The sequence below is a fragment of the Pelodiscus sinensis genome, chromosome 8 (assembly GCF_049634645.1).
Source record: "Pelodiscus sinensis isolate JC-2024 chromosome 8, ASM4963464v1, whole genome shotgun sequence".
NCBI lineage: Eukaryota > Metazoa > Chordata > Testudines > Trionychidae > Pelodiscus > Pelodiscus sinensis.
In genome coordinates, this window is record NC_134718.1 from 3,973,370 (window position 1) to 4,001,224 (window position 27,855).

Below are 27,855 nucleotides of genomic sequence, written 5' to 3' on the forward strand. Positions count from 1 at the left end.
TTGTATAGGGGAGTGAGTGTGTATGATCTCTCCTTGTGTGTGGAGGAGGATAGGTGTGGGTGTGTCACCCCTCCCACCCCTTTGTGAACCTTAAAGATAAGGTTAATAAAAAGAATCCAACTTCCCAGTATTTTTTTAACAGGGTTCAATTGGATGTTAATGTGAACATTTTTATGATTGATTGCTGTTGAACTTACTTGAATGCAACTAATTTTACCAGGTGTCCCATATTCAGTATAGGGAAAAATGGTCACCCTACTTACACCAAACCACCGACATTTGAGAATTTGCCAGAACAAATAATAATAGAACCTGCAGAAATGCAAGTAAATAAATAAAAAGGTCAATTGATGTAGCATTCCAGATAACATACAGAGTAGTTATTTTGTGTAAGATCAGTGTTTAGTTCCTAAATGAATATAGAATGTCGGCACTCAATTCTATTATAAAATGTCACTTTTAACACAGCATTATTTATTTTAGTATTTCTGAGTTACTGTAGTGAATTATGTGTAATTCTTTTTTGTTTGTCTACAGTACAAATGATCATTACAAATTTTTCACTTTTTCCATCCTTTGGGGATAGGAGAACCTCTTGATGCGGCTTCATTTCCACATTGCAGATGAGTCAAAAGAGGACATCTGCACTGCTCAGCACTGCATTTCCCACCAGAAGTTTGCGATGACCTTGTTTGAACAGGTGTGAGCGATATCTTTGTACACACAGCAGCCCCTTCCCAGTTAGGATTAGTTTCTGAGAAATCTGGCACCATGTCTGAAGAAATGGCAGATAGGCACAACTAGGATTGCCACTCATCAGGCTCTTACCTAGACAGTCCAGTTATTGGCTTCGGAGGGAGGTGCATTTAGGATTTCCAGGTGCCTGGTTGTCAGTGACCTGGCAACACTAATTTATGGCACCTCAACCAAAAGCTTTGTTACCACAGGACAGGGGGTGATGTTGGGTCACTAACCAATGTCAGCCCCTGCTGAGCTGGAACTGATCCCTGTGTTGAGAGCAGACGCCTTGAGAGAATCCAGTGAGTGACTAGGGAAAGGGGGCAAAGGAGAAATAAATAGGGGTGGAGCCTTCTAGGCAGTGTTCTCTCTAATTTTTTAAGTCCGTGTGCAGAATAAATTTTGTGATGTGCACCAATATGGAGGTGGTGTGTGGTGATATCGGTGCACATCACAAAATTCATTCTACACATGGCCAGTCTGTCGTAAAGGTGGGGCTGAGGGTTCAAAATGTGAGGTTCTGGGGATGCAGTCTCTGGGGTGGAGCTGGGAATGAGATGTTTGGTGTGCAAGAGGGGGGCTCCAGGCTGGGGGCAAGGGCTTTAGAATGTGGGAGCAGGCTCAGGACAGGAAGTTGGGGTGGCAGTATGGGGTCCTGGCAGGAGGTAGGGTGCAGGAGGGGGGCTCATGGTTGGGGTGTGGGGTCAGGAGAATTGCCAAGGTGGTAGAGGGGCCTTGGAGCTGGGGGAGGGGATTGAGTTGTTGAGATGCTTACCTGGAGCAGCTCCCATTTGGTGTGAGAGGAAACAAGTGACTCCGTGCTGCCCCCCATAGCTCTCATTGGTTGCAATTCCCAGCCAATGGGAGCTGTGAAGACAGAGTTTCTTGTGGTGATGTGGCTCCAGTTTGAAACTGCCACCATGCGGGGAGAGGAGTCTCTTCCCCCAGCAGCTCCATGCATGGTAGCCCTGAGCCCCTGTGTGGGGATTATTAGGCAGCTGTGCAGCCATGCAATTTAGAGGGAATCTTGATTCTGGGAGAAGAGGAGGGTCAGGCCTTGGAGGGGTCCACTTACCAGCAATATGTGACATAGTTTAGCCTTTTCACCGTATTACTTTCTCTTCCTCTTTTAGTGTGTGTGTACCAGCTGTGGTGCCACCTCCGACCCACTGCCTTTTATCCAGATGGTACATTACATCTCCACCACTTCACTCTGGTGAGTGTGGGGTTTATATGACAAAAAGAGCTCCCTTTGTTGACAGTAGTACCGTGGTCTTTGTATTTTTTTCTATTGTCCTATAATTCAACATCGAGAACAATAATTGCTCATTATTAATGGAGACCTAGGATAACTCTGGTCTAGGACATAAGGTTTCTGTGGGACAGAAAACTAGGATGGAGGGTAGATGCAGATTGATAATTTAGGTGCAATGATAGAGTTATAAGATGGTGGACCTTTATGGCAGGGAGCTACCTAGAACAGAGAAACCGCTACTTGAAGAACTGAGTTAAGGAACAGGATGGGAAAGGAGTAGTGCTATAGTTCTGGGCTGCAGAGCATTGGTTCCTAGATCTGGAACAAAAAAAGGTAATACAGGATAAAACTGAATTGCATTGGTAGAATGGAACTGTGTGGTGGGCTGCACTGAAATAGCAGAGCAGTTCAGGTTCACTTTAATGGGCATTAAACCAATTTTTAGTATCTCTGTGGTTCATATGCATGAAATCCTTCCTGTCAGATTCTTTCAACACTGATTCTGCTGCAAAGCTTCTTTATTGTGGTTCCTAATAGTATTACAATTTCATTATAGGGCTTTCATTTAAAACAGAGATTTACCTGTAAAACCCTGCATCACATTTTGGCTAGGATGCATAGTAAATATTTAAATAGAAAACCAAGAGTTATTATTTTAACCTTCATCTACCAGAGGCAGCTTCATGCTGTTCCTGCACATGAAATTGGCTACGAGTTCTCAGTATTGAACAATGGGAACCTGAACATCAGGAGCACATAAAACAACGAATGATTTAAAAAAAATGCCCCAAATGAGTTTTTTGGCTAGCTAGTTATTTGCTGAGCAAATACATTCAAAGCAGTATCAGCCATAAGGAAGTACTGAAAAAGGGTAGTATCCACTTGTTAAGCCTGTAGGAGTTGCATTGAATTATTAAACACCAGAATTATTTTGGCCTTTCAGATTAAAAACCACGTCACAGGTAGCCTGCTTTAAAAATTAGACAACATAAGTTATCAGCATCATTCCTCCTTTGGTGTGCTCTTGGAACTATCAGAAAACATTTTAGACTTAATTCAATCAGATGTCTTAGGTTAAAAGAAAATAAATTATGTACACATTATTCTGTATGAGATAAAAATAGAGAGGCCCAATGCTGTTTCTTTTCCCTCTATTGGTAATTCATTTATGGGTTAGTGTCATTGTAATGATATACCATAGAAAAGGAAACTTAAAGGCATAAATGAATGAATAAAAATAAGAGCTAAAATATTGAGCACAAATAAATAAGAAAATGCATGAAGTTTTGGCTTGAATCATTTCAAAGTTCTGTTGAATACGCAGTTAGGAGAACAGCTTGTTTTCCTTTCTCTACATGCTGGTGATATTACTGAAAAGAAACTGACCAGCAGTGATAAAAGGCTGATTGAGAAATGCTGATTGAGATGAAAATAAATGAACTGCCCACCTGCTGCCCAAGATGAAAGCCATGCAGTGGAGGAGTGAAAAGGGATTTGGATGCTGTCTTGAAAATCAGAAATAGCTCTTGTCATTCAAATCAGTGGGGGGAAATTATGACTGATAGTGTATCAAAAGGGTTGTGAGAATACACTGTATTCCAGGCCTGGGCAAAATATGGCCTGCTGGCCGGGTACAAGCCACCGGATCCAGCCCGTGGAGGCAGCAGGGAGGCCTGAGCAGGCTCCCCTGCTCTTCCTGCAGCCTTGTGCAGAAACGCGGCTGCCAGGCCCTGTTTCTGTTTCAAAACTGGAGTGGAGGAGGGAAGCTTCATGAGCCACCCCAGCACAATCCCGTTGGCCAGTTTCTGGCTGGCTGGGAAATGTTTTAAGCTCTGCGAACCTTAGCTCTGCAGGCAAGCAGGCTGATTTGGCTGCTGTCTGGTAAGTCTTCTGGCCACAGCTTGCCTCTGGCACCCCAGCCATTCCCTGCCCCAACCCTCTGCCCCCCTCTCAACATACCCAAACCTTCTGTCTCCCTCCTGCACCCATACCCCCTTCCAGATCTGGCACCCCAATCTCCTGCCTAGATCTCAATCCCCTTCTACCCTAGGTCACATCCCAAATCCCTGCACTCCAGTCCCCTGCCCTAGGTCACAATTGCCTCCTTCATCCAAACTCTCTCCCAGACTCTAGTCTCCTTCCTGCATCCCAGTCCCTTACCCCAAGCTCTCGTCTGCACCCAACCTCCATCCCAGATCCCGCATCTCCTCCATTAATATCATGGAAGAGTGCAGCCCTCAGCCACTTTCCAAAATGTTGGTGAGGCCCCCGTCAAAAATTATTGCTCACCCCTGCCCTAGACACTGCATCTCCTCCACAGAAGAGTACGGCCCTTCACCACTTTCCAAAATCTTGGAGTGGCCCCCCACCAAAATTATTGCCTATCCCTGCTGTATTCCCCCTTGTGGCTACTACCATCTAGGTGAACTTCTGGCTGCCATTGTTCATCCAGATAGTTTTATTAATTTAAAATATTAATATTTTTTCATAAGAATTACTAATGAGATTAAATGTATTTGCGACTTTAGAGTTTCAAGAAACATGATGTAAACAGCATGATTTATATTCATACATCCTTTATGTACATTGGTTACACTGAAACTGTTAACTTCAAAATATATTTTACTTTTCTCCACTAATGCTGCGTGTTTGCTTTTTGCAGTCTTTCAATTTGTAAACAGTGCAATTAAATGTCTGCTTCATTGTTGCTTATAATTTCACGGGTAAGATTTCACCAAGAGTTCCTCAATGTTTGGGTTGCAAATTCTGTAGAGAAGTACTTATTTGCTATAAAAATGTGTTCTAATTGAAACTTAAATATTCCCTGAAACATTTCTGTTAAGTTTTGCCTTAAAATGTCAAATTTTAAGCTAAACTTGAGTTTTGTCATTTCTCTTTAAATTTCCCATTTTCTTTCTGCAATGTAGTCACAGAAAATGCTTGAATTCCCTAATGAGATTTGTCTGTTTTATACATTTAAATATTTTCAAAATATAGACAAACTGCAAAAAATAAGCAATTAAAACATTTTGTTTACTTTTTCAGTTTTCCAACTGTGGCATAAATACTAAATGAAAATGTGTATTTATTCAACTTTTTAATAAACTTTTCTCCTCCTTGCTGTCCTCAAACTAAAGCAACCAAGCTATTTGCATGTTGGAGAGACGAGAGAAACCCACTCCAGATATGTTTGGAGAATTACTACAGAACGCCAGCACAATGGGAGATCTGCGAAACTGTCCGGTTAGTATGCTTGGCTTGACTTTTTAACAAAAGAGACAAAAGAGAGTTAGCAGATGCTGCTCTTGTGTGCCCCTGACTTTCAAGATGTAGCTCATCATAATGCTAGAGAGGTGTCAGAAATGGATGGACTGATTGTCTTTGTGGGTAATATTTCCAGAAGGTTTCATGACTCTTTGGGTAGGGGAAAAGAAAAGCTGTTATCTGTGCCCACTCTTTAACAGCTGGAGATTTGCTGAGACACAAGTTATGGAATGTGGTAAGAGAAGAGAGCAGATGATGTGAGAGGCAGAAGTTAGAAAATCTCATCCAAAGGAATAGAAGCAGATGTTGCGAGAGGCAGGACTTAGAAAATCTCATCCAAAGGAACAGAAACAACAACAGTGAAAGCTGCTTCCCATATTGGAGAGTGCTATTTTATATAGTCATTATTGGGCTTACAACAGCATGTTCGCAATGGACATAATTCTCATGGTGATCTTTTTGGTGCAAGCTACAGTATAATAATAGTACGCTTCATGAACAGCTTGCTTTGTTGACAGAACTCAATGTAGTCTGGACGCGCTTTGTCGACAGAAGTTTTGTCGACAGTATCTGTCGACAAAACTTCTGTCGACAGAAGCCTGTAGTCTAGACGTACCCTAGGAGAAGAATGGCCAAAAATATTGATGCATTTTGGTGACTATAAGCTACTGTTGTAAATTATTGGTGCTGTTAAAAATACAGCTTTGTGTAATTTTGGGTTCTGAGTCTTGTCAGTTTGGAGTGTGGTGGTGAATTTTTGAGAGGAGTAGAAGGAACTGGTGTTGATTGTAGCAGGAATAGTAATAACTGCACTAACCAAGGCTGCTGCATCATTTCTGCTCTAACCTTCTGCTTTTCAGCAGTTTATAACTTTCTGAAACTTTCACCTTTCTCATTGAAGCTTTCCATGCATAGTCTCTGGCAAAGGTGAATATTTCCTTTTCAAAAAGCTGTAGTAAAAATGCTTCAGCTCTTTGACTACAAAAGTAGATGCATATATATTTTCACATTTTAAGAAAATTGGCAAACATTTTATCAGTTCAATCAAAATATGGAAAGTTAAAATGTAGTAAATATATAGCCTCTTGTGGAAGAGGAGCCCTTTGATTTATCTGTGAATTTTTTGGTTTGACTAAATGGTTTCCTAATTGCTGCTTAGAATCATAGAATCCTAGGGCTGGAAGAGACCTCAGGAGTCATCAAGTCCAGCCCCCTGCCCAAAGCAGGACCTGTCCAAACTAAATCAACCCAGCCAGGGCTTTGTCAAGGCAGGACTTAAAAACCTATGAGGATGGAGATTCCACCACCTCCCTAGGGAACCCATCCCAGTGCTTCACCACCCACCTAGTGAAATAGTTTTTCCTAATTTCCAACCTAGACCTCTGCCACTGTAACTTGAGACTATTGTTGCTCGTCCTGCCATCTGCCACCACTGAGAACAGCCTCTCTCCTTCCTCTTCGGAACCTCCCTTCAGGTTCAGCTGCTCCCAAATCCCCCCCTCACTCTTCTGCAGACTAAATAAGCCCAAATCCCTCTGCATCTCCTCATAGGTCATGTACTCCAGCCCCCTAATAGTTTTGGTTGTCCTCCGCTGGACCCTCTCCAATGCGTCCACATCCTTTCTGTAGTGGGGGCCCCAGAATTGGATGCAATACTCCAGATGTGCCCGTCCTCCCTCCCTCCATCCCTCCCCCAGTGCTGAATAAAGGGGAATAATATCTTATCTAAATCTGCTGGCAGTGCTCCTCCTAATGCACCCTAATATGCCATTAGCCTTCTTGGCTACAAAGGCACAGTGTTGACTCATGTCCAGCTTTTCATCCACTGTAATCCCCAGGTCCTCTTCTGCTGAACTGCTACTTAGCCAGTTGGTCTCCAGCCTGTAACAATGCTTGGGTTCTTCCGTCCCAAGTGCAGGACTCTGCACGTGTCCTTGTTGAACCTCATCAGATTTCTTTTGGCCCAATCCTCTAATTTGTCTAGGTCACTCTGGACCCGATCCCTGCCCTCCAACGTATCTACCTCTCCCCCCTAGTTTAGTGTCATCTGCAAACTTGCTGAGGGTTCAATCCATCCCCTCATCCAGGTCATTAATAAAGATGGTGAACAAAACCAGCCCTAGAACTGATCCTTGGGGCACTCCACTTGAAACCGACCGCCAACCTGACATTGGGCCATTGATTACTACCCATTGGGACTGACAATCTAGCCAGCTTTCTATCCATCTTACAGTCCGTTTATCCATTCCATACTTCCTTAACTTGCTGGCAAGACTATTATGGAGACCGTATCGAAAGTTTTGCTAAAGTCAAAGTAGATCACATCCACTGACTTCCCATGTCCACAGAGCCAGTTACCTCATCATAGAAGCTAATCAGGTTGGTCAGGCACGACTTGCCCTTCGTGACTTCATGTTGACTGTTCCTGATCACCAGGGCTTGATGAACGGCGGGCGAAAGCCGCTCGCCAGCCCTGCACTGTGCATGCGCAAGACCCGCATTGCGCATGCATGCGCAGTGAATGAATGGGGTGCCCGGCTGAAATCTACTTGCCACGGGTGAGTAGATTCATTACTTTGTAGAGCCCTGCTGATCACTTTCCCTTCTTCCAAGTGCTTCAAAATGGATTCCTTGAGGATCCCCTCCATGATTTTTCCGGGGACTGAAGTAAGGCTGACTGGTCAGTAGTTCCCTGGATTGTCTTTCTTCCCTTTTTTACAGATGGGTACTACATTTGCCTTTTTCCAATCATCTAGGACCTCTCCTGGTCTCCATGAGTTTTCAAAGATAATGGCCAAAGGCTCTGCAATGACATCTGCCAACTCCCTCGGTACCCTCGGATGCATTAAATCCGGATCCATGGATTTGTGTATGTCTAGCTTTTCTAAATAGTTCTTAACTTGTTCTTTCTCCATTGAGGGCTGCCCACCTCCCTCCTATACTGCGCTGCCTAGTGGCTTCTTCCTCTGTTGTTAGCCTCATCTTTCTCGCTATATTCTGAGAAAGCATCCTGAGTGTTAAAAGTAGCACCTCCTGTAGTGCAAGAGAGGAATCGCTGTAGGAGAACTCAGTATTCCTTCTTCCCTGTCAGAAAGTTAGGAATTTAGCTGAGCTCTTTCAGTGTAGCTCAGTAGCTCTTCAAATGGATGGGAGAAGGAAGGAAGAGAATTTGCAGTTAAGGTAATTCAGTTGCTCTGAGGTAGGCCACACAAATTCCTGGAGTGAACTTCAGCCATCTGAATGACATTTGGAAAATAGACTATCGGAGTGTGTGTGTGACAGTGGTGATTGTGTTGACTCTATTTTGTTATGTTGTATGTGATTCCTACTGTTCTGTTGTAACCTTGTGTGTGCGCCCCAGTTTCCTTGGGCACTGCACTGGTACCTGGCTAGGGATGGGAATGGTGGGTGTGGCTCTCATTGAGTGGGGAGCTGCCCCAGGCTGCCCCAATTTAGTACGTACACAACAATAGCTCAGGTTGTCTTGTAGTCTGAGCCTAGGTGCAAAATTCAGTAAGTGACACCTTTTGAAGCTAGACCAGTGGTTCTCAAAGTGCGCTCCATGGATCGCTAGTGGTCCGCAGCCACCTTCCACGGTACAAGCTCAGCCCCCTTCCTCCACTACAGGGTAGGGAGCACGCGCTGCCTCCCCACTGCATGGGAAAGGAGGGGGGGAAACAAGTTCCCCCTGCATCCCGCTGGGGGAATGGCTGTGAAGCTTTCCCCGCTGCTGCCATTGGCCGATGCTACCCCGGGCAGTGGTCTTGGCAGAGCTCAGTGGGGAAGCAGCAGCCCACATGCTGCGCCTATGCCAGGAGCCCTCCAGTGCCACCACAGCCCAGCATCTAGCCCCACCTCAGGGAGCCGGCTCTGCTAGACGGGAGATGGGCATCTGCCTCCCCATGCTGTGCTGTGGCATCTGCCCGCAGCCTCTGATGCCTCCAGGTATTGCCCAGGGGGGCTGCTGGGAAAGCCCTGCAAGTGGCAGGGCTGGCGCTGTTACACTGCAGAGTTGGGGAAACATCCAGAGGAGCCTGGAGGCCTTTCCCCCTTGGGACCTGCCCATCCTGCCTTCTGCTCAGCAGTGCAGACAGCTGCATTTCCGAGGCGGGGAGGGAGCTGCTCTGAAGGGCAGCCACAAAGTGTGGGGCTCCTCCAGAAGTCAGGGGAGGGGACTGCCTGCCTCCCCAGGAGTTCAGGGGGCTGCAGCCAGAAGGAGCGGGGTCTCTAGGGAACTCTGTCCCCGATCTTCATCCCTCACTGAAGAGCTGGTGTAAACCAAGAAATGCTTCTGTATTGCATTGTGTCCAGTGCACCCCATGCCCTGGCTTGCTCTGGACAGCCAAAAAGTTTGAGAACCTCTGAGCTAGACAGGGGAGGAGGTGGGGCTGCCCACAGTGTGGGGACTGACTGTCAAGTGTGTGAGTGCTCTCTGCTGGCTAAGAATGCACGGAGGGGGCGCAGGCCCTGGGTCCCCCTCTCCCCAAGTTGTTTTGTACTTACCTCTCCAGGTTCCTGTGTTTAACAAGTCTGAGCTACGCTGTATCCCTGTCAATGAATAACCCTTCTGTTCTCCTTGCTGGTTGAGAGTCGTGTCTGTCTGCAGACAGGGGTTCAGGGCCCGGGGATCCCCACACACTCCATAACAGTGTCCTTCTCACTTCCTGAAATATAAACAACTCAGATTTCAGTATTTGGAAAAGGCCTTTTCCTACCACTACCCTGCTGTTGGCTTCTTATTACTAAACCCAGAAAAGATGCCTTGGAAAACTCAAGCTATAATCCCTTGAGCTGATTGGGCTGAAAAATACTGTAGCGAAGCTTGCAAAGCGAATCCTGATGAATTCATTTGGTAAAGCAAGCCACCTTTGTAAACTGCTGTTGAAAGGAAGAGGCCCTACAAAAACTTTCGTTCTCTGGATGAAGTGTCAGGAATGATTAGATCCAGTGCTGAAATTGGCCTCTTGGCAAGTAGAAGCCTTTTAAGAAGCCTTTTGGTCCAGAGAATATGTTCAAAGCAGCCTAAAATGACCTGACATTAAGGACAGCGAGGGTAGTACAGTGACTTGTCAAGGCTAAATAGAAAGCTTTTAAAATTTTGGTATCATTAGTTGGAATTGCAATTATAATCTCTCATTTTGGATGGGAAACTTTTTTCCTGATCACAGCCCTTCTAAGTGTGTGTGTGTGTGTGTGTGTGTGTGTGTGTGTGTGTGTGTGTGTGCTTGCACAAAAAATTGTTACTATTTATTAGTATTATTTAATACGAACAAGTTTTCAATAGTGAATTGAGATTTAAAGAGAATATTATACTTGGAAAATAATTGTCAAATCTCTATTTAACAGGGTATTACCATATTCCAGGGTGAGCACTGATTTTATTAGATTAAACATACTGAATACACCAGGTACCTCTGTCAGATGTTAATATTTTAAAAAATCGGACAGGTATGGGGTTGTTGTGTTTTTTTTTTTTTTTGCAGGTGAGTATCCTTTCTGAGTACCAAATAAAAGGTAACCAAATAAAGTATCTGTTTTGTCTATTTTTCTCAGTACATAATTGATGCATTAATTTTTCCATAACAACCTCCCATATTTTTTGAATCATTCCTATGTGTTAGGAAGCTGAAGGAGGATTACTAAAGAGCCATTACAACACTGTGTAATATTTGGCTACAGATTGCATCCCAGTATTCCCTAATGACCGGACAATACCTGCATAAAATCTTCTTTCACAATTTCTCCAATGCTTATCCTATTTGTGCGCTCTCTCTGTTCTTTAAACTGATGTGAGGAATTACTGAAATGGTATCTTTTAAATAATTTTTTCTGAGAATGACTGCAAATGTCTGTGCACTCCAGTGCACAACTAGAAAGTTTATAGTTTAGCAGAATCCTTCAGGGTAGTATCAGCACCCTCTGCTGTCTTGCATACATCATGCAGGCATAAAGGGATAAGCTGTCCCATACTCCCCTCAGTTCCTTACTATCACCTGTGATAGCTGTCGGAGCTCCCTGTCCTTGCACCTTCAAGTCTTTCTCAATACCTATCATAATACCATGTAAAGTTAGTTTGTAAATGTTAACAAGTTTTTCTTTTTTCTATTTTGGTGGGGTATGCTGCGCTTTCTAGGTTTCAAGTTATGCCAGATGGTGCCCCTCACCCTTGCTGCCTTAAGGGAGACTCACATGAGTGATAGTTGTGGTCAAAGCTTTAAGCCCCGTTTGAAGATAGCCAGTGCAGCCAGATTGAAATACCTGCTCCTAGAGATATCACTGTATGGCCTCCATCTGAGCCCTCACTGTTGTTCGAGGTACTAAAACATTTCAGCATTGGTCAACACACCTCCAGCTCTTCTGGTATCAAGAGACAGATCAGTGGGACTTGTGCCAAAGAATAAACATCAGAAATTGGGCTTATTGAAGGAATCAAAGTGACTGAACCCTGCTAACGAGGTAAGAGGGCATGCGAAGAGGAAGCAGTCCTCGACGCTCCCCTATAAACAGGCGAGTTCACTGATTCCAGAGTCCTAGGAGCTTGTATAGACTGACTCCCAGAGCACCTACATCTCATGAGCATTGGCTCCCAGAGCACTGGCACCTTATACCTTGGTGCTGCATACTGTCAGCTTCTGAGGCATTTGAGGCATTGGAGCTGTTGGAACCTCTTGGTGTTGATGTCACCAGTCAAGAGGCTTACCCAGCACCAGTGCCAAGGTACTTCGTCCTATGCCTTCAACTTTTCACTTACCAACTCCACTAGATGCAGCCATTGGGGGCATCAGTGAGGCCAGCTCTATCTAGACCAGCAGTTCCCAACCTTTTCCAGATGGGGACCCATTTTGACAATTCAGGAAGACTGGTGACCCAGAGCAATTCAAAAAATGCATAAATGGCTCCTTAAAAGCCACCTGGCGACCCTTTTGAAATGTAATGGCAACCCATAGTTGGGTCCTGACCCATAAATAGGAAATCTGGATCTAGAGAAAAACCACAGAAGAAATCCCTGGCTCCATCTGAGTGTGAGCTGCATTCTCTGATGCCAACTGGTATTGCATTGCCTTTGTCTCAAGAAGAAGCTTCGTCATCATCAGGCTTTGAAGGGGATGTCCCAATATAGCTGGTCCCTTCAGGAGGAATAAGTCACCTGCTCATTCTGGTTTCTGCCCCACTTTCAGCAGGGAGTTTCAGGAGGGACATATGGCTCAGCAGGCACCTCTGGCACCAGCCATGAGTTGGCTGCTCCTGCATCCAGAACTAAGGCTCAAGGCTGTCAGTTCCCATCTCTTGGTCACTGACAGTAGCCCAGTACTAACAGGTACTATGGTGCTGAGGACGCAAGCAGATGACATAATACTGCCACTTGCAACTACTAGCACCACTTTTACATCTGCCGCTGCCCTCTGCACCGTTTCTTCTAATGCCTCCTGCATGCCCAACAATGTCTCTGTCTATGGCACCTGCCCCTGTACAAGGCGCACCCACGGTGCAGTCCTTAGCTCCGGCACATCTGCTGACTCAGAACATGCTGACACAGATTTTGCCCATTTTCATCTCATAGGGAACACCTACATACTTTTCATCTCTCATGTCCCATTACTCAGCATGAGCTGGTGCTGCACTGCCTCAGTTTCACCATCATGGAGACTTAATTGCCTGTCAAAGGAGTCTTTTCTCCACAATATTCTTCCCAGGTTCATATGCCTGCAAATGGGAAATGTATTAGAACATGATCTGCTCATCCCAGCAAATATCCACTCTGGTATGGTCACCTTTGGCTGGGACTAGCCATGCCCGTTCTTGGCCAATGGCCACACTAGGGTCCATGGGATTACTATAAGAGACAGGCATTTGTGGTGCTTCCTGGAGAGAAGATGATAGATCTCCCCCTCAAATTTCTCACACTGATTCTGAGCCGAAAGCCAAGTCGATTGATCCCCATGCATAGAATGTTTCTCCCAACACCTCCCCTATGGCTAAACACTCATCTGTACCACTCCAGGAGGCTACGATGCTCCAACGACATACACCTACCGACGAGTTCAGCCACTTCCACAACTTATTTAACGCAATAGCCAATGAGCTCTAGATTACTCTTGAGGAAGTTCCTCAAACCCAGAATGAGTTCACCGAGATGCTACAAGCCACCAACTCTTCGAAAATAGCTCTGCCCAGGAGAGATTCAAATGCTGTCCATCTGATTAGCAGAGCACCTACAGCTGGGTTTTATATTTCTACTGGTGGTGCACATGATGTGCACTGAGGCATGTGCCAAACCTTTATTCTGCACATGGATGGAAAAACATGCACATGGATGGGAAAGATTAGAGGGGACATTGACCTGGACCTTGTACCTCACTTGTTTGGAAGGTGAAGTGGTGGACTTGGGGGTGGGGTCAGTGAGGTGTGTGTGTGGGGGGGGGGGAGCAGAATTTGGGATGTGCAGGGCTGCAGCAGCCAGAGAAAGAGGCAACTTTCTCCAGCTGCAGGGCTGCTGGTGGTGGGGAGAGATGGCTCTCCTTTTCAGCCTCAGCTCTGTGGCTGCTGTGGGGGGGAGAGAACCCTACTGATAACAAAATACAAGTTGCGTGCTGTTAATTACAGTGAAAGCTTTGTTAGCCAGCCTTCTGGGGCAATAGTGGTTAAAAAGCAGCTCTTCCTGGCCCTTCTCCTGAGAAGAAAGCATCTTCTTCCCCAGGAATGGGGCTGGCACAAACCTTCTCTCCAGGAGAAGAATTCAAGCTTTATTAACTGGCTAAGGGCAATGCTGGGTAATAGAGTTTTCCAGTTAGCAGAGTGCCGGCTAACCACACTTTTTACTGTATCAGAGGGGTAGCTGTGTTAGTCTGGATCTGCAAAAGCGACAAGGAGTCCTGTGGCACCTTATAGATTCACAGATTTATTGGAGCATGAGCTTTCGTTGGAGACCCCTGCTTTATATTGTCTGACATTTCTCTAATCATAATGAATCCAGTTTGATCTGAATTTGAATAAATTGTGAGCATGGAGTGCAGTCAGGTAGCTGTTATTTTTGCTAAAATCTTTTGTCATGCTTCAGCGGTGAAACTATGTTGTTTTTAACCCCAGACATATGAAAGAACACAGAAATTTATGCCATTAATGTACAGGCAGTCCCCGGGTTACGTACAAGATAGGGACTATAGGTTTGTTCTTAAGTTGAATTTGTACGTAACTCGGAACTGGCTCCAGATTCAGCTGCTGCTGCTGAAACTAACCAGGGGCTGACTACAGGAAGCCCGAGGAAGAGTTGCTCTGCCCCCAGCTTCCTGGAATCAGCCACTGATCAGTGTCAACAGCAGCTGAATCTGGAGCCTGGGACAGAACAGCTGGGGTGCTGCCGAGTAGGTCCCCCCAGGACCAACCCAGCAACACCCCAGCTGCTCTACCCCAGGCGTCCACAACAAAACCCGGTCTGCTGGGGGGGGGGGGGGGCCGCACGAGCTGTTTCTCCCCCCCCTCCCCCCCCCCCCAGCAGACCAGGGAGACCCAGAGCAAAGCCGCAGAGGCGGCGGGGTCCCGCGCCTCTGCGGCTTTGCTCCTGTCTCCTTGCTGTGCTGGGGGAGTGTCCCGCCTCCCCCCCCCCCCAGCACACCAGGGAGACCCGGAGCAGCTTTTCTCGCCCCGGAGGACGCGGTGGCGGGACCGCTGCGCTCTGGGCGGTCCCGCCGCCCGTGAGCTTTGGGGCGAGAAAAGCCCCATTCGTAAGTGCGGATCCGACATAAGTCGGATCCACGTAAGTCGGGGACTGCCTGTATATGTGAAAGCGAGCCATCCTTCCAATGCCCACTGGAATCTTGAGCACCCTCCAGTTTCACCCATACCCTTTTATTTGTATATTTCACCTGAGAAGAATGGGCTCTTCACACAACAGTTTGTGCATACCGGGCAGAATTTGGCATTAGCCTTCACATAGACTTGGCTCTTCTCTTCCACATCTTCCTATATTGAGCATGTAGAATCTTCTGTATTCCAGCCGCGTTCCATATGAAGTAAGAGAAAAGCCCCTGCTGTGGCACTACAGTCAACTGTGAAGTTGTATAGTTATAAAAAAATTATACATTCAATTTTAGTTATAAAAAAAGTCCCTGTGGATTTTTGTTTCATTTCAGAGTAACTGTGGGGAAAAGATACGTATCCGTCGTGTGCTAATGAACTCTCCCCAGATCATCACCATTGGGCTGGTATGGGATTCAGACCACTCTGATCTAGCTGAGGATGTCATTCACAGCCTGGGCACCTGCCTCAAACTGGGAGATGTGAGTCTAGTGCATATTTGACAGTCTAAAAATCCCCTTTTCCCAGGACCTGTCTGTGCTGTTCACTTGTAAAAACATTTGCAGTTGTATATTCTTAATCGTATATTTTAAAATGTTAATTCTAATAATTGTATATTCTTAATGTCACATTAGGTTCTTAAAAATTGAGAATGACTCTGAGTGCTAATTTTAGATCTGAATCCAAATTTTTCCCACATTCAGGGGGATTTTCTGATTTTAATTTTGGTCCAAATTATTTGTCTGTTTCTCTTCCACTATTTGTAGGGCTCTTTTCATTTGAACAATAGTGATTCCTATCTGTATTTGTAATGAAGCCAAATTGTGGTGTGGTATGTTTGGTTTGGTTTTTTTTAAAAACTTGTTCCTAAGTAACCCCATCCAGGGATTTGATCATGGCTCTGGGATTATTTTAGAGATAACGCACCAGACTGTGGGAGATTGTTTTATGTAGTATCTTAAATTTCTCAGTGACTGAATATGGCTATATTTTATTGTAGTTTGTCTCTGGAGGTCATTTCTTCTGAGGTGTTAGCACTTTTAAAATATCAAATTTGAGGTTTAAACTGTTGATTTCCACATACTAGGAATTATCACTGGTGATTCACTTGACACTGGGAGTATGTCTACATTACAAAGTTAGGCTGATTTTTATTAAAATGAACATGGAGCCTCTGATTTAACAAGTTCAGTTCTGCATGTCCCTAGTACGTACAGAGCCACATCCTCATTATTGGGCTCATAGCTCTCAGTTCCTGGAGCTGATTGGAATTCTGTGGTAGGCTCTTCAATGCCTCATGGGCCAAAAACCTTTTCACAGATGATTATGGGTATATGCTAGCCTCCTATAATGCACTTGCCTCTGCCTCTCTCTCTCAAATCAATGGCAAGCCATCATTTTTGCAACTTATTTCTTAAGCCTGGGTTACCTGTGCAGATGCCAAAGCATGGTAAGCATTGACCCTGCTCAGCTGTATGCCTCATGCTTTACCCTGTGGATTTGCAGAGCCTAGACAGGAACTGTTGTGAAGAAGAATGTGATGCCACACAAACAGGCGGGCTGGAAGCCATGGAATGGAACAATTTGCAGATGCTGGCAACAGTCACACTTTTTGACAGGATGGAATGCTGCTTCTGGTCCTGGGAGACAAGCACTGACTAGAGGGACTGTGTAGTTATGCAGCTATGGGATGAGTGTGGCTGCAGAACTTTTATATGTATAAGAGCACTTGGATGGAACTGTGCCAAGTGCTTCCCCAGTCCTGACATGCAGTAGCCAAAGCGATCAATACAATTCTGCTAGGCAGGGTAGTGACTCTGGGAAACATGCAGGACCTAGTGGATGATTTTGCCACGATGGAGTTCCTTAACTATGGTGGGGCAATAGATAGAACAGATACACCTGTCTTGGCACCAGATCACCTTGCCAAAGAGTACATAAACTGCAAGGGATACTTCTCAATGGTGTTGCAGGCACAAGGGCTTTTTCACTGACATGAGCGTGGGGTGGATGGGAAAGGTACGTGATGCGCACATCTTTAGGAACTCCTGCCTCTTCAGAAAGATGCAAGAAGGAACTTCTTTTCCAGATAAAATTACTGTTGGTGATGTTGAAATGCCAATAGTGATCCTTGCAGACCCAGCCTACCCCTTGCTCCAATAGCTCATGAGGCTGTACACAGGCAGCCTGGACAGCCATATAAACTGAACAAGTGCATAATGGTGGTAGAATGTGCCTTTGGATATTTTAAGGCACACTGGCAGAGTTTGCTCATTAGGCTAGACCTCAGTAAAACCAATAGTCCTCTTGTTGCTGCTGCTTGCTGTGTGTGTCATTGTATCCATGAAAGCAAGGGAGGAAAAGGTTAGGGTGTGGTGGGGGATGAGGTAGATCAGCTGGCGGCCAGACACCCCAGGGAAATGAGAAGGGGCGCTGTGTTTCTATGGTTTTGAGAATCAGTTTCATGAATGACCTGCAGTGATGTTCCTTACCAAGCTGCCCCCATTGTTGCATGTGCTGCCCTGTACACTACACCACCACTCAACCTGAGCATGCTGAGTGAACTGGGTGCTTGTTCACCTCAGATTACACGTTAAAAACAATAGCATTTAGCCCCTGTAGTGTGATTATAAATGTGCACTCACCAGAGTACCTTCCCTGCCATCACAGTCCAACAACAGTAGGTCTGGGGCAGGGTCAGAGGGAGGTGGCTCCAAAGTTAGGAAAAGGTTCGGGGTTGGTGAGGAGAGTGGATCCTCTGCTTGCCTGCCTCACAGTCTCCTCCTTTTCCTCATCAGCAATGTCCTCATTTTTTCCCAAGGCCACCTGGGGCACCTGGGAGGGATCCTTGGAGAGCTTTGGGAAACTTATGGGGTCAGTACCTCATGCAAGGAGCATGTCTGTGACTCAGAACCAGGGCAACTATTTACCTACCTTATCTTCATATATTCTTGTCTAAGCTCCTTTATTTTCGCACACTCTGTTGTGTGTTCCTGGTCTAGCCCTGCTTTCCCATGCCTGTGCAATTTGGCTTTGATGTCAGCGTTTCTTCTGCTGGTTCAGAGCTCTGCCTGCCCAGACTCTTCTCCCCACAGAGCAGTCAGCTCCTGTACACTTCATGCTGGAGCTCGCCATGCATGGTCAGCTGTGCTGGTGAGCTCTCCACATTGATCAAACAGGAAACGAACATTCAGAAGTTCACCAGAGCTTTTCCTGTGTACTTGGCTGAAGTGCAGTGGAGCTGAAAGTCCTCTACAGAGCAGTCACAGCAGAGCACTCTAGGACACCGCTGGAGGCCAGTCCCTTGAAATTAAATCAACACATTAATGTCAACTGAAGCGCTGTGCCTCTCTCAGAGGTGCAGTACAGGAGTCGATTTTAAAAGCCCTTGACATCAGCAGAAGGGGTCAGTAGTGTGGACAGACACATTACTGTCTCAACCTAATGCAGCATATGTTGACTTAACTTTTGAAGTATAGATCAGGCCTGAGAAACGAATTAAACTACTTGGCATGGATCTGCACTAAGTTGCAGATGCATCTCTTGAGAACAAGATTTATCTCTTAAAACATAAATCAGTCAGTAATGCATTGAAAAGTGACTCCAGAATATTTTTTTATGAGTCTGTCAATTCTAAATGATTTTTTCCCCAAATTTAAGTCAGCAGATGATTTTTCTGACTGCCTGGCCTGAAAATTAGGATTTGAAGGGCAGCACCTCCACTACTGTAGCCCTTAGTTGTACCTCTGCAAGGCCACTGACTTAAATTTGCTCTTGCTAGAGCAAGAACAGACTTCAGCTCCTTCTTGCATATCAGAGCGGAGTTGGTTGCCCAGAGGGGGAAGTAAAGACTAATGTTTAAAAGTCACCAAGTAAAGCCAGCAGCTACAACAGAGAGCACATAGGGACTAGGCTTTTTGTTGAGTAAGAAAGATCCATGTTTATTAATTTTCAGAGCAGAAATACACTTTAAAGTCTAATCGAAGATTACGTCATAGATATAAATGCCCTGTTTACAAGGCAATTGTGGGATAAGTGTCAGGGCCCTGGATTCTGCCACTGATTTGCCATATGACGGTAGGCCAATCATTTAACTGTTCTATGATTCACTTGCTCAGTCTGGGGAAATGGTGTATAACACTTACCATGGGTCTGAAAATCATTGTTAGCTCTTCAGATGAAACAATGAGCACAAGTTTTGCATAATTTTTCTCCCTCTCTTTACTTTTGTGCACCTCTTGAAGCTCTTTTTTAGGGTAACTGATGACAGAGCAAAGCAGTCAGAACTATATTTGGTGGGAATGATCTGTTACTATGGAAAACATTACTCCACCTTCTTCTTCCAAACGAAGATCCGAAAGTGGATGTACTTTGATGATGCCCATGTCAAAGAGGTAAGGAAATGGAAGCTTTATTTTTGTAAATGCTAAGAACCCTTTGGGTATTGGTGGAGAAGCAGATCCATGCTGCTTTCCAAAGATTTCAGAAACTTTGTGTTCTCACATCTGAGGTCCTACTTAACTCCATTGCTCCTAAAGGTTTCTCTGAACAAACTCATGCTTTCTGTAAATCCTGTGGAGATGTTTTCTCCAGAAGACCTGATTTTTGCAAAAGAGGATGACCCACTCAAAATGGGAGAATCATAAAAAATAAAAAGGCTTAATGAGAAGAGTGTAAAGAGTCTCAGGAACTCAGAAGGGGAAAGAGAAGAAGAGAAAAATGAAAGTGCCCAGGATTCTGTTTCTTCTCTGTTCAAAGATATCTTCTGATTATGTGAGGGGAGAGTCCCCTGATCTACATTATTTCTGATCTTCGTGGTGTCACCTCAAACTCTTTCATTTCTGTTGACCTTTCTTGGATTTCTTAGTGCCTGCACTGCTGATGACAAAAGTTGAAACAGCTGTGAATTTCTGTATAGCAGAGACCTCCATGGCAACCTGTACCTGGTAAACTGACAACTGTTCAGTGATACTAGCGGGCCCAGATGCCCTCACTCTGGTTGTGTTTAATTGCTTGCCAGTCTTGCCTTTATGCTGTTGGTTGGAATCTTATAATTCACCTGAGGCCATGGATACATTTCTCAAACCCCACCTCTTAGCCCCTCCCATGCCCCAACAAATGGTATTGTTATTGAGTCCCTGCTCTTCAGGTTCACAGCTGAAATTTCTGGATGCAATTCCTCTCTAGTAGCTGTTCCCTGAGGCACATCATTCATCCCTCTCTTTACCAGTGCTCCCCCCTCCCTCCCCCCGCCTGTGATGAAATGCCTGGCATCAAAGCCATCAGCACTGGGATCTTGGCACATGATTATTACATTGCATTAGTTCATTGGGCTTCATCTCATGCCCCTCTCCTTATATTTCCCCTCATCACAAAGGCACAGAAGTAAAAAGGAAAGCTTTCTTCCATAATCTCATCAAGCACAGTGTCTAAGGGAAAGCTGTAAACCATTCCCTTTTTAGAATATAAGAACATAAGAATGGCCGTACTGGGTCAGACCAAAGGTCCATCTAGCCCAGTATCCTGTCGGCCAACAGTGGCCAGCACCAGGTGCCCCAGAGAGGGTGGACCGAAGACAATGATCAAGCGATTTGTCTCCTGCCATCCCTCTCCAGCCTCTGACAGAGGCCAAGGACACCATTTTATCCCCTGGCTAATAGCCTTTTATGGACCTAACCTCAATGAAATTATCTAGCTTCTCTTTAAACTCTGTTATAGTCCTAGTCTTCACAGCCTCCTCTGGCAAGGAGTTCCACAGGTTGACTACACGCGGTGTGAAGAAGAACTTTCTTTAATTAGTTTTAAACCTGCTCCCTATTAATTTCATTTGGTGTCCTCTAGTTCTTCTATTTAGGGAACTAATAAATAACTTTTCTTTATCCACCCTCTCCACACCACTCATGATTTTATAGACCTCTATCATATCCCCCCTCAGTCTCCTCTTTTCTAAACTGAAAAGTCCCAGTCGCTTTAACCTCTCCTCATATGGGACCCGTTCCAAACCCCTAATCATTTTAGTTGCCCTTTTCTGAACCCTTTCCAGGGCCAATATCTTTTCTGAGGTGAGGAGACCACATCTGTACACAGTATTCAAGATGTGGGCGTACCATAGTTTTATACAGGGGCAGTAAGATATTCTGTGTCTTATTTTCTATCCCTTTTCTAATAATTCCTAGCATCCTATTTGCCTTTTTGACCGCCGCTGCACACTGTGTGGAAGTTTTCAGAGAACTGTTCACGATAACTCCAAGATCTCTTTCCTGATTTGTCGTAGCCAAATTAGCCCCCATCATACTGTACGTATAGTTGGGGTTATTTTTCCCAATGTGCATTACTTTACACTTATCCACGTTAAATTTCATTTGCCATTTTGTTGCCCAGTCACTTAGATTGGTGAGATCTTTTTAAAGTTCTTCACAGTGTGCTTTGGTCTTAACTATCTTGAGCAGTTTAGTGTCGTCTGCAAACTTTGCCACCTCCCTGTTTACCCCTTTCTCCAGATCATTTATGAATAAGTTGAATAGGATTGGTCCTAGGACTGACCCTTGGGGAACACCACTAGTTACCCCTCTCCAATCTGAAAATTTACCATTTATTCCTACCCTTTGTTTCCTGTCTTTTAACCAGTTCTCAGTCCATAAAAGGATCTTCCTTCTTATCCCATGACATTTTAAGTTATGTAAGAGCCTTTGGTGAGGGACCTTGTCAAAGGCTTTCTGGAAATCTAAGTACACTATACCTACTTGATCCCCCTTGTCCACATGTTTATTGACCCCTTCAAAGAAATCTAATAGATTAGTAAGACATAATTTCCCTTTACAGAAACCATGTTGACTTTTGCCCAACAAATTCTGTTCTTCTATGTGTCTGACAATTTTATTCTTTACTATTGTTTCGACTAATTTGCTCGGTACTGAAGTTAGACTTACTGGTCTGTAATTGCCAGGATCGCCTCTACAGCCCTTTTTAAATATTGGTGTCACGTTGGCTACCTTCCAGTCATTAGGTACGGAAGCCGATTTAAAGGATAGGTTACAAACCACAGATAATAGCTCAGCAATTTCCCATTTGAGTTCTTTTAGAACCCATGGATGAATGCCATCCGGTCCCAGAGATTTGTTAACATTAAGTTTTTCTATTTGTTCCAAAACCTCCTCTTAATGACACTTCAATCCGGGACAGTTCCTCAGATTCATCACCCACAAAGGACGGTGCAGATTCAGGAATCTCCCCAACATCCTCAGCCGTGAAGACTGAAGCAAAGAAATCATTTAGTTTCTCCGCAATGGCTTTATCGTCCTTGATTGCTCCTTTTATAGCTCGATCATCTAGGGGACCCACAGGTTTTTTAGCAGGCTTCCTGCTTCTAATGTACTTAAAAAACATTTTGTTATTTCTTTTTGAGTTTTTGGCTAGCTGTTCCTCAATCTTTTTTTGCTTTTCTTATTACATTTTTACACTTCATTTGACAGTGTTTATGTTGTTTTCTATTTATCTCACTAGGATTGGACTTCCATTTCTTAAAAGATACCTTTTTGTCCCTCACTGCTTCTTTTACATGGTGGTTAAGCCACGGTGACTCTTTTTTAGGTCTCTTGCTATGCTTTTTAATTTGGGGTATACATTTAAGTTGGGCCTCTATTATGGTGTCTTTAAAAAGTTTCCTTGCAGCTTTCAGGGATTTGGCTCTAGTCACTGTGCCTTTTAATTTCTGTTTAACTAACCTCCTCCTTTTTGTGTAATTCCCCTTTTTGAAATTAAATGCCAGGGTGCTGGACTGCTGAGGTGTTCTTCCCACCATAGGAATGTTGAATGTTGTTATATTATGGTCACTATTCCCAAGCGGTCCTGTAACGGTTATATCCTGGACCTGATCCTGCACTCCACTTTCATTGGTCACGTTCCTTTGCAGTGAAACCTTGCCAAGGGTAATACAGTACAATATCAGAATACTTGTGTAAGGAGCAGCCCTGATGGAGCAGATGATCTGTGCATCTCAAAAAACTTGTACTAAAACATTAGGGAAGTGTTTTCAAATGAATACTGGCTGGAAGAATTAAAGTCTGGCTCACCAAAATGGAAAATACAGTCATGCTGACCTTTTGAAAAAGAAATGATTATACAGCAAGGAGCTTAACCACTTGCATGCTGGATAAATACTTATCCAATGTTTCCTGTGCTCACAATTAATCCCAATGTTGGAAATCTGTGGATAATCTTTTTTTTTTAACTTAATGCATCTTGTAAATTATGATTAATTGATAATCATTTGTACCAAAGAGATAATATCAAAAATGTGGCTTGATATTGGATAGTGAAATATTGAGAAATGTTATATGCTAACAAGTTTTTCTTAACATGAATAAACTCTGTATTTGAGAGGACATTAGTATAAGCCTATGTTCTAACAAACAGTAATTTATAAAACATCAAATATCTGCATTATCAAAACAAGACCTAAACTGGTGCTGATCTCTGCTAACATTAGGCTGCTGTCCAGCTGGTATCACAAATTATGTCCCTTTTCCGCAGTATGGTGGCTGTCAGAAGAAGGCACAGAAATGTCCATTTTAATTAACATCTTTACTTTCAGTAACATTTCAGAATTTATACCAAGCACAAAATGCTTCAGCAGGTGACTGTAGAGTGGGGCTCTGGGAAGAATGAGTGCAGCTTTATTATGATCACTTATCATTTGTCGCTAGCACGTTGGCCAGAATCTTAAGAGGAGGCAGGTGTGCAGGGCAGAGGATTGTACAATGCAGCATATGAAGGGATTAAGAACCAGCCTCTTGGTTTGCCTGAGAGAAAAGAGAGAAGTAACTAGAAAACCTGAGCAGTGTGGTTTTTTTCCTGATTTTTAATACAGATTGGTCCAAAGTGGAAAGATGTTGTGACCAAGTGCATCAAAGGTCATTATCAGCCTTTACTGCTGCTTTATGCAGATCCGAGAGGCACTCCAGTGTCAGTGCAAGACTTGCCCCCTCCGGTGGAATTACAGCAGTATAGCAGGACTTGCTATGACAGCGAGGACTCAGGTAAACAGTCTGAACTGGATGCTTTATGCTCATCTCCATACTAGCCTTTCTGTTTGAAAATGTTTGCTTCATTTTGGGTGATATTTACTAAGTGGGTTTCAGTCACTGATCAAAGCTGAACTAGAGTCCTGAGAGAGCTCCTCAGTATTTTAATTCTTAAACCTCCCTCTTCCAAACTATAGCTCCATAAGTTACAATGTCTGGCCTAAAATAAACACACAGAGCATTGGCTAAAGCTGAACCCAGACAAATTGGCATGGTGCTCAGAGAGAGAGAGAGAGAGAGGGAGAGAGAGAGAAATGCTTCAAAGAACCTGTGTTCTCTACAATCTCAGTTAATTTTTTTTCTGACCTCTGATTAAATCAGTCTGCCCATCTGTAGTTGTCCATCATATTGCACCCTATCCAAAGGGAAGCAGATCTTCTGGCTAATCACTGTATCTCATCATACTTACTACTGAAGCCACACTCTTTGGAGACACCATCAACTTGGTACTGTCACAAACCTCTCTGTACATTGTCCTGCAATGTCTCCCTGAGGTGTTTGGCTTCCTGTTGAATAAAGAGTCCGTTTCAAGCTCTGTGCCCTGACACTCAAAGTATTCCATGGTATTGGTCTTTGACTATCCAGGATCATCTGTTCTTTGATGGCTGCGATCTCCCACAATATTGCACAAGAACGACAAAACTTTTAACCAAAAGGAGAGGCTTGTGAGTCTAGAAGACAACTTTCACAGAAATTTGATTCTGAATATTCTTCTGCTCCCAGAAGAAACCAAAGTGGCCACCGAACTAACTGATTATGTAACCAGAGAGCTCATGTGTTCAGTTGTGCATTTCTTTAGTTTCATCACGTGTACATATGTATAGATGGGTATGTTGTACATACACACAATTCTATAAACTATTCAAAGTATTTTTCCTGCAGACAGAGGGGAAAAAAGACAGAGAAATCTGACTATATATTTTAAAGGGGTTAGGGACAGGAAAAATGTCACACTCGATCAGACTTGTTCTCAACTTAGTACAGGAACCTGCCTTCAATAGCTGCCAGCACTAAATGCTTAAGAGGAAAGATACCTTGAATCAGATATGCCCTATTTAACAGGTTGGTTTAAACACTTATGTATGAAGTTTAATGTCTTTTTTGAAAGTTCTTATAATTAACTATTATAATTCTGAATATTCTTGTTATCCATATAAATCTCCAATTCTCTTTTAGAATCTTAGTTTTTTTGCCTCTGTGATACCCTATAGGAATCCGTTCTGCAGTTTAATTTTGCTAATAGGCTTGTTCATTAATAAAGAACAAAATCATCTTGGAATTAATTTGTTGACCGTTCACTTGGATATAGGCAGTTTTCATCATGAGGTGATTTAGCAAACTTGGAGGCATTTAAATAAAAGTCAGGTTTATGCAAAAATGTATTTTTGACCTCTCCCCTAGATGAAAAGAGATCAGACTAGATGACATGAGTCTCCTTCCAGTCAACTCTACCATCTTTGAATCTGTGAATTTTGTGTAGGCTGTTCTTTTGTATCTCTTTGTTTATACACCTGCTTATTTGCTTTGGTTTGGTTTTCTCCATTCTATTCCTGTCATAAACTCTCCTGATTTGTATATTCCAAATAGAGGCTGACATTTGCCATTACTTTCTTAATTAGGGAGGGAGCCCTCCATCTCGAGTGACACCAGGACAGACTCCTCTACAGACAGTTGTCCCTATAGACACTCACACCATGAGTCTGTGGTCAGTCACTTCTCTTCTGACTCGCAGGGGACAGTCATCTACAATGTGGAGAATGACACGGCTTCGCAAAGCAGCAGGGACACAGGTAGCAGATGCCATTGTGAATCTGCATATTGCAGTAGAGCTCATGAAACAATATCTCTTTAAATACAGCCCATGGCATCCTGGCACAGGGATGCTCTTTGAAGTTCTGGAATCTGGTGGATTATGGTCTGCAATCAACAGCATGGTGCAGCTGTACAAAGCACTATTTCAAAATGTTGTCAATGGGTTGCATGTGCAAGTGCCTGCACTAAAGTAGCTGAGGCCATATGGGAAGGGAGTCTATGCTACTGGGACCTGTATGTGGTCATCAGGGAGTTTCAGCTTAAAGTAGGCATCTGTGAAGGGTGTCCATCTGCAGTGGCGGCAAATAGAGGTCAGAGGATAACTGTGTCTGTACTGTGGAGGCAAGCTGCTGTGGGTCTGGAGTGGGAGGACAAGCTGTACTACAGAGGAAGCTCCGTGAGGGGTGTGGTGGGAGAATCTAGTTGGAGATGGGTGGTAGTCTCAAGGCGAACAGCTACCCTATCTGCTGTGGCCTATGCTTATCACAAAGCATCCAGCCTGTGACCTGGGCAGTCTGTTCCTGAATGCGGCACAGAACTATGACATGCATTTTTGATAAAGGACTGCAGGAGGTCGACGAGCAGATCTTCCCATACGCCAAAAACCTGCTAGCAGTATAACTATGTGTTGTGTACACCAAACCCAGTAAGTTTCACAAAAAGGGCATACGTGTTAAATGGATAGCTCATGATTACACCAAAATTTCTCCAAGCAGCACATTTTGGTGCTATTTCACTCAAAGTTCTTGCCGTCCTGTTTGTAACAGCATACATGTATTGATCTGTGGTTCAAATCTTTTACAATTTGGATCAGAGTTGGGGAAGGTACTTCTCATAATGAGTAACTTGGACTTTGCTAACGAGTAGATTTCAAATCGGTGTTCTTCTATGCTTTTTGATTCTTCACCATGCATTCAGTAACTGATACTTGAGGCCTTTGGCTCTGGATGATTGATATACTTTCTATTGCCTTGTTAAATATTTGGTAGCTACAGATACCACAGTAGTTATTTCAAAAAACCACTAGTTATTTCAAAATAATGTTGCCATGTAGACATAGCCTTATAATTGAAGTAGGCCAAAGAGGTGAGGGGTGGGAATGGGGATGAAAACACATGAGCAAATGAAGTTCAACATTTATATTATTGATTCCATGATTTGTGTAGTGACTCTCTCTCCTTTTATTTCTTCTCCTGCTGATTCTGTCCCATGTTTTCCCTCCAGCTCTTACCCATCAGTAACTGCCTAATTCAAAACTACCTCCTCTCTTCTGATTTAGTTTTTAGCTATATTCAGTCCCTGCCTGTTAGCTGCTTACTACTTGGTCATCCCCCTTTGTCTTCTCCATTTCCTCCTTTCCTATTCAAGTCTTCCCCCAAAAAGTTAATCTCCCAGCCTCACGCAACCGCTCAGCCACCAAATGCTGACTCCTGTCAACGGCAACTGCTATTGAATCAGTCTGGGAGAAAGCTGGATTCTTCATTAATGGCCACTTCCCCCAATCTTCCACCCCAGAGTTCTGTGAACCCCGTCCCACATCGTCCTCCTGGGAAGGAAGACCATTGGGGTCATGTGCCCTCAAGCACCTGGGTATGTCAGGATGGGGATGGGTGGGGCTCACTAAGAGTAGCTGAGCTAGCCCTCTGCCCCTTCTGGCAGCCACTGGTCTCGAGCTAAACAGTGCATGAATTCTAACTGCTCTGCTCACACTTCTGACCTCCCCTTAGGATCTATCTCCAGTGGTTTGGTTTTGTTCCTTTCTCTAACCTCGTGCTCCCCACCTTTGAGGCTATAAAGATACTTTTCATGGACATCACTGTTTGTCTATTAAACCATATGATTGTTTGAATGTGAGGCATTTAGTATGTAAAAATACTTGTCCAAGGCAGATTTTGCATGTGTGTGTTG

At 44.1% G+C, this 27,855-nt stretch overlaps 1 protein-coding gene and 1 long non-coding RNA gene across 10 annotated transcripts in view; one reads left to right on the forward strand and one right to left on the reverse strand.

Moving 5' to 3' along the window:
- USP54 (ubiquitin specific peptidase 54) overlaps nucleotides 1-27,855 on the forward strand; it is a 114,972-nt gene that overhangs the window by 52,569 nt on the left and 34,548 nt on the right. For 8 of the 9 annotated variants that reach the window (XM_025177889.2, XM_075935637.1, XM_075935634.1 and 5 more), the window contains 7 exons: nucleotides 587-700; nucleotides 1,872-1,954; nucleotides 5,131-5,236; nucleotides 15,388-15,534; nucleotides 19,297-19,446; nucleotides 23,922-24,090; nucleotides 25,755-25,925. In XM_025177889.2, coding sequence (XP_025033674.1) covers nucleotides 587-700; nucleotides 1,872-1,954; nucleotides 5,131-5,236; nucleotides 15,388-15,534; nucleotides 19,297-19,446; nucleotides 23,922-24,090; nucleotides 25,755-25,925 — 940 coding nt within the window. The remainder of the gene's footprint in view (nucleotides 1-586; nucleotides 701-1,871; nucleotides 1,955-5,130; nucleotides 5,237-15,387; nucleotides 15,535-19,296; nucleotides 19,447-23,921; nucleotides 24,091-25,754; nucleotides 25,926-27,855) is intronic. The other variant, XM_075935638.1, reaches the window with a different exon arrangement.
- LOC142830477 (uncharacterized) overlaps nucleotides 1-27,855 on the reverse strand; it is an 80,315-nt gene that overhangs the window by 12,513 nt on the left and 39,947 nt on the right. The window contains exon 2 of the long non-coding RNA XR_012905761.1: nucleotides 9,761-9,921. This is a non-coding gene — a long non-coding RNA (uncharacterized LOC142830477). The remainder of the gene's footprint in view (nucleotides 1-9,760; nucleotides 9,922-27,855) is intronic.